The 7500-nt window shown below is 39.5% G+C and overlaps 1 protein-coding gene across 1 annotated transcript in view; it reads left to right on the top strand.

Annotated features, from left to right (window-relative positions):
- Positions 1–7500, top strand: part of arhgap35a (Rho GTPase activating protein 35a) — a 69102-nt gene that overhangs the window by 54124 nt on the left and 7478 nt on the right. The window contains exons 4-5 of the mRNA XM_086216246.1: positions 3937–4014; positions 6809–6940. Coding sequence (XP_086072372.1) covers positions 3937–4014; positions 6809–6940 — 210 coding nt within the window. The remainder of the gene's footprint in view (positions 1–3936; positions 4015–6808; positions 6941–7500) is intronic.

The raw sequence follows: 7500 nt of genomic DNA, 5'->3' as shown, positions 1-7500 counted from the left end.
TGATTTCTTTCATCCCATATTTCAACCCATATTTCTACTTCTCCTCCATCTTTTATCACCTCTTTGAATTCATTTTTTCCCTTCACTTTTATCCCTCCATCTCTTTCTCTCCTTCTGGTGAGTGTTGTGGCCGAGCAGTTGCCAGGTAATGTTCAGCTCATTCAGAACCAATGCTCATCTCTTCTCTGTTCTGTTTTTTTTTTTTTTTTTTGGTGTTTGTGTATTGACGCTGCCCCACATTTCTAACAGTCAAGTCAAATAACACTCATGTGAACCAAACTACTATCCTATACACTTGCTGTACAGACTAGCTCAAACATACTGTACATGAAGAGGGACTGGAAGTGAGTAAAACTGTGCTATGAAGTTGGGATTGTAGTGCTGTAAACCCCACTTGTATATCCTGCGTCTGCAATCTGCTGCTAAAATGGCACTTACAGGATGTGACGATGTTTATCACCAGGTGTTTGTTGATAAGGAGTGGCATGTTGACGCTAAACCTAAGTCAGCGTCACATCCTTTATTTATACATGAAACTATCCATCCACACACAAACAAAATTACACTTCACTAAATGAACAGTCATGTACAGATTTATGAGGGAACTCACTCCCTAGACGCATAAAACACACAAGAACGCGTCATAACTCAATTTCGATTATTAGGATATCAGCATAGTTGGAATAGTGACAATAAAATGTGTAGGAACCAACTGGTTTAATTATAAATATATTGTAAAATATTGCTTATCATTTAATGTAAATGGTTAGAAATTAATAGCAAGAGAGGTAGATGTATTGGAATATAGGTATATATGGATTTGGAGTTAGATTTAGATATGCGTGTATGAATAAATATATAGGATATGTACAGTATATACTGTGTGTTGATATGTTTATAGTATCTAAACATGTATTTATATTTTTGTCTATGATATTTTAAATGTGAAATATTAGACATACATATGATGTACCATACATACATAGAACATCAAATATGTAACGTGTGTGCAACATCTTGGATGTTATATATATATATATATATATATATATATATATATATATATATATATATATATATATAGTATGTATGTGTGTATAGTATGTATATTGTTTATAATGCTACATATTATAGATTGTATTGACAATATGAGCATATAACAAACACATAGAATAATCAAATACAGAATGGTCATTAATGTGAAAGTTTTTCATTATTGTGGATTGATGACATGACATTGTATTTTCTTTATCCGTCTAAAAATCTTGAATCATCTCAGTACTGATGTGTATGACTTGCATGTGTCTTTCTGTTGCTGTATTTTCTATTCAGGCATCTTTTCTTTGTTGCCTCTCTTAGTCATACCTTACAACTCACTCCCTTTGTCCTTGAGAAGAATGGTTGGGATGAGGTATTTTGTGTTATTTTCATACACACTGAGCTTGCAGAAAAGCAGTTATATAAAATCAATCCACGGTGACTGCTGTTATCTGTTTTCAGCTCTAGCTTTTCTTCTCAGTGTGGTAGCCACAGTTCGTTCTGCTCAAGGGTGCCGTGGTGATGAATGTGTATTAGCATGTGCAGGCATATCTGTTGGCCTTAGGAGCCTCCATAGCGACGGAAAGGGCAACATCCAGTGACTGCCTGTCTCCATGGTGAATGCTGAAATCTGTCTCTGGGCTGCTGAATGCAGAGAGACGCTGGGATCAGCTGGATCGCTGTCAGACATGTGGCAGGAGCAAAACTTCTTACAGGAGGGTCACTTACTTATCACACTCAAATTGTGTGTGTGTGTGTGTGTGTGTGTGTGTGTGTGTGTGTGTGTGTGTGTGTGTGTGTGTGTGTGTGTGTGTGTTTGTGTGCATGAGTGAATGCAGGCTTGTGTGTTTTTGGTTAGTTGAGTGCTGTTGGAAGCTTTCAAGTCTGTTTCTCAGTTTCTGTTTATGTATGTAGTGTGTACAGGTAAGAACAGATAAAATAAGGGTTAACACAAAATATAGCATTTTCTTTCATGAAGCCTAGGATTAATACCTCCATCTTTTGTTTTGTTGTTTCAAACATGTTTCCCATCCTCTGGCTATCCTTGCTTATCTTAATCCCTTTATATACTTCTCTCTTTCATCAATCTGACCCTCCCTCTGATGCTCCTTTAGCCTCCCCTACCTCTCTTTTGTCCTTGGGTGCTTGTCCTGTTTTGCCCCTATCTCCCACTTTTTTCCTTCACTACTACACACTCTACTCTCCCTATCTCTCCCTCCATCCCTGTTTTCCTCGTGTCTGCCTTGAAAAGCCTTTGTAGATAATTGATTGGGAGAAGTAGGTGATCGATGCTGTATGCCTAGACTGAATGCTCTCTCATTTCCTCTATGCCTCTCTATCTCTATCTCATCCTGGTTTTCTGCTACTCCTTATCTTCCTCTCACCCTCTGGATTGCTCTTTGTCTGCTCAACTCCTTCGTAAGTCTGAATATACAATTTCAGGGATGGAAGTTGAATCCCTATCTTTTGAAAATGGTAGAAATAGTAATCAACCAAAATAAATGGATCCCTCACACAAACTCAATCATAAGCCCTTTGTACACAGAGATAGCGTCGTAAAAATGGACCCGTCATTGTTACGCCTTGGTTGTTTAAACAGAACCAGCTGAAACCGGCATTGTTCTGTCCCAGTTTGTGATTTTACACAGTGACATGTAAACCCAACAGTGTTGTGTTTCGAGTGAGCTGTTCCAGCGGTCCCTGTGGCAAAGGCATCATTTCACCTCCCTTTACTACCTCTGCTGCTGGCTCAGAGGCGGAACAATCTGTCCCCCCGTTACCTCTCTGTGTACCTTTTTATATAGACTGTGAGGTGTAACAGCAGTGTAATACTCCCACCTTGTAAAGGCAGTGTTAAAAGAAGTAAACCCTGGCATTAAGATGTATCCTGAGCAATCTAATCACATGATAAGGCAGCTTTAATTTTTCCTTGTCCCTCAAGAGTTCTCAGTGACATTTTGCAAGCATATCTTACTTCTTTGGTGTGTAGTAAGGTTACCTCTAACATTGTTTTTTTTCCCAAAAAATACAAATATGTTTTCTTTATTGTCGTAACCAAGATTTATTTTTCCCAGTTTTCTTTTACCTCCAGAAGTTAAAACTCTTTTCTTTCCTTTAATGCTTCAAACTCTCACTATAAACAGAGATGACTGACTTGTCCGCCTGTCTGGTTGATTCTGAAAATCTTTCAAAAACAATGTAAATGCCAACAGCGATTTTAATCAAAATAGGAGAATATATATATATATATATATATATATATATATATATATATATATATATATATATATATATATTCTTCTGTCTATATTAAAATTTATTACCTCTCAAGTTTTTTTCACTCATTTTCTGAGCATGGTGATTCTTTCCCTTTCTGTCTCTCTCTGCACCAGTCAGTGAAAACCTGTATATAGCTATACATACAGTATATAAGCTCAAATATACAAATTATTGCAGTGCTCCTTTTCCTCCATTTTGCAGCACAAACCTTGGTGCAGAATTTTGGCAGCTCTGAATTAATTTGAGCATCTATCACAATCCTTAGGTTTCAGGCTAAAGAGAACGATGTTAGCCTTAAAAACATCACATAATATTCCTCAAGTGGTAATGTGTGTGTGGCTTTAACTTAAGCATGCCACTGTGCACCAGTGGGCTCTTAGCAGACCTGCTAGAGGAGTGCTTTATGGCTTTAATAGATAGTGTTTTAAGATGTAAAGGAGCATAGGGAGAGGCCATTAGAGTAGCCTGGACTAACTACTTTTTAAACCCTTGAGAGCACATCTACACACCATTAATTGATACATCAAACAGTTGTTTTAGGTGCATGACCAGCTAGTTTTGAATTAAATGTTAGAAATATACCACTGAACTCATAATATCACTTTCTTCCTCCACTAGGCTTGAGCACAGAGGGCATCTACAGGGTCAGCGGGAACAAGGCAGAGATGGAGAGTATGCAGCGGCAATTTGACCAAGGTGTGTTCACATATTCATGTGTACAGGTGCACATTCACACCTACTGGGTGGGAAAATAGAGGCCATGATGATGTGTGCCCTTCTATGTCTGCTCCTACCTGTAACAAGCTTGGATCCCCTTAATTAACCAAGGGGCAATAATTCTACTGAGACTATTGGCCTCCGCTTCCTTTTAGACTGTGAAGCTGCCTCCTCAATCTTCTACGTGTGTGTGTGTGTGCGTGTGCGCGCGTGTGTGCGTGCGTGCGTGCGTGCACACACAGACAAGTGCTCTCCATATGTGTGCCCATGCGTGTGTCAATCAGGTGTGGGCAGTTAATTATTTCTAGATTGGTTTGCTTAATGAAGCGTACTGCCAGAAAGATGGATCGCAAAGTAAAGGTGGCCTGTGACTGGGTGTGTATACACATGCGCCCATGCCTGGTTGAGGTTATAGCCAACCCAAGTAATCAGAGTTGAAGCCCTTTCTGGGCCTGGGGCCAGGGGACAATAAAAGGTGAAAGTGTGGCGCAGGTGTCTCATAGTCACACTGAGGATGGCACTTCAAGCAGCTCCCATAAGATTCAAATAGAGCTTTAGAGTAGAAAATTACAAATGCAGCGAGCCGCATTTTTTCAGTTCCAATCCAATACTGTTTTTCAGGTCTGATTCAGGACTTGATGATACATTTTGAGGCTAGAGTAAACAGTATGGTATTGCTCATTAAATAGAACAAAAAGAAATTTTAAAAGTGTTGCTGAGAATTTCTTTTAAAACTGTGTATGGATCAGTGTCTCATTTTTTCATGGTCCAGTGCAAGCTACAGAATGAAATCTGAATTGGTTTTTGATCTGCACATTCAGTCCATGTGTGAAGTATTGCTATGTGAATAACATCAGTATCAGTACCTGACTATGTTATTCCAGATTTGATATCCTGTCTCTCAGCGAAAATCACGTTTAGAAGCAGCACAATATCAAAATCAAACTCTGAGCTCTCTTCTAACTCACCAAACATGTTTATACTGCTTCTTTAGACTCTGGACTAATAATGAAACTGTCTCTCAATCCAATTTTTTTTATATGCCCCAAAATCAACACAGTTTTACAAAATCTGTGCAGCGCGTTGCATGCCCTGTCCTTCCCTCTGACCTTAAGGTTGCATAAAGATCCCCCCAAAAAATCTGTAACTGGAAACAAAAAGGCAGGAGAGAGCAAACAGAATTGTCTAAATAATTCATATTTTAGTAACAGTTCATGACTATTAAATAATGACTTGAAGAGTCAGGAGTAGACCTACTACAGGGTTGCAAGGTTGTGTATTTTATTTTGTATATAATATCACACATAACACTGAGCTCTCTTAAAAATTTCCTTTAGGTTGAAGGAGGAGGGTGATGTGGATATATCTCTCTGTCTCTGTGCAGAACTTTAGATCACACTGGAACATTGTGGAAAAGACACTGCAGAAGTTCGTCAAAGAAGTTTTTTGTGCACATTTTTTTGTGTTGTGTCAGAGCTTTGAAGCCACTGAGTTCTCTGACATGGTGGAAATTTCTGTAAAATATATCATTCCAAGAGGCTGTTTGTCCTTTGATACAATCTTGTTGTATGCGTACAAAAGGCCACCAGAGTAAGTGAGTGACCCGGAGCAATGATTTCAGTTGGTTATACAGTCACTGTCTTATATTAGTCAAGTAAACAAAACTCCTCCTCCTTACAGCATTAGACACAACATCCTGGGAACTAACGTCAATGAAGGACACTAGTTCGTCCTTAAATGACAGCATAAAATTACTTTTACAACTGCAGCATCTTAGCCCACCCAGTTGCCCCCCCCCCCCCTTTACATGCTTAGACAAAACATGCCAGTTCAAGGTCTTATCTGGAATATACTTCCGTTCCACAAGAGAAATTACTGTATGTTGATACAATGGTCCCTTGTGATTGGTCAGAGAAAACAGGACCCTCCCCCTTTTCCAACTGAAATCAACTTCAGTGGAGACAATGTCAGCAATTACAGCATTTACCATATCAATGCTTTCCATCAACGATGAAATTTTCCAGCCCAGTATTGCCAATAAGCCATTTTTAATGTGCAGCTTTGCTCATGACAACCTGAGGTAAAAGAAAAGCAACAATTTGTTGATTCTGTAGATGAATTAATTTCACAAATGTGGTACCTACACAAGACTTGAAGAAAGGAATGGAGAAGTGGCTGATTGAATTTGCTCAAACATCCAGGCACAATAGTGGATAAATAAACATATACTGTACAGTGTGGTTATAATAGAGTGATATGACATTCCACGGTGCGGAAGAGCATCCTCCTGTGTCACTTTGATACTTAAACAAGAAGATGTAGGAGGGTTACTGTGGCAACCATTGCAAAATAATGTTGACTAGAGGTTTAAAAGAAATGTCTTGGGTCTTGTCACCACCCTTCTCTCACCCCTCTTCCTCCCCTCCCATCATGACTTTGTTGCTGCATGGTGTGTGTGTGATCGCACCTTTTGGTAAGTATGACTGTGCCTATACTTCTATCCCCTATGCCTATAGGCCTTGTGGGTAGTGGAGTCTCTTGGCTGAATAATTATTCTGTTTCTATGTGAGCTTAGGGGTGTGCATGAGCAAAAGACTGATTGTATGATGGCATATTCGTTTAAACATTTATCCTGTAACATAAAAGTCTTTTACCTAAATAATCATGCCTAAATATTATAGATCATGTATCATTCTTACACACTGACCAAAGTAGCACTTGGAAAAAATATTCCATAAAAATGTCCTCTTTCCATCTCTATTCTTTTGATCAGACCACAACTTGGACCTGGTGGAGAAGGACTTCACCATTAACACAGTCGCAGGAGCCATGAAGGCCTTCTTCTCTGAGCTTCCTGAGCCTCTGGTGCCCTACAGCATGCAAGTAGAGCTGGTGGAGGCCTTCAGTAAGTCCTGGAGCTCTGGTTTTGAGGGATGCACATAGGGAAGGTGGGGAGGGGTTTTTCACTGCTGTATTGGATTTTGCCTGACATCCTTTTTCCTTTGTTGTAACTTTTCTTTAACCTAACAAGCAAAACTCTTGCAATCCAAATCCATTCATGGGGAGAATTGGATTTGCCACTCAGTGAGGAGCCCATGGTGAAAAGGATGGAAGAGAGAATGTTTAAGGCTTCATGAAGGAGACTGTGATGTTGATCACATGTGATTGATAGATGCAGGAGTACTATGGATAGCAGGGTCTAGATAAAGTCTTGACTAAACAGTCAAAAGGTAGATAAACAAGGACGTTCCTCCGCCTCTCTTTTCCTCTTAGTGTCTTAGAATCTGTCAGAACTGAGATTTAAGTCATAGCTTAGTCTTGCATCGCGCCAGAGTGATTTAGCCCAAGGCCGCCAGGCGGCTGTCACTCCTCTCTGCACACATACGCTCACGTTTGTGTATGTGTGCTTTTTTTAACGGCCCCAGTGAGACCCTTCAGCTGTGACAGAGACCTGATGAAGCTCCT

Source organism: Aulostomus chinensis, chromosome 10 (assembly GCF_037954235.1).
Source record: "Aulostomus chinensis isolate RoL2024-O1b breed Wild chromosome 10, RoL_Achi_v1.0, whole genome shotgun sequence".
Taxonomy (NCBI): Eukaryota; Metazoa; Chordata; class Actinopteri; order Syngnathiformes; family Aulostomidae; genus Aulostomus; species Aulostomus chinensis.
Note: the sequence above shows the minus strand (reverse complement) of the source record. Positions and strands in the feature narration are given on the sequence as shown.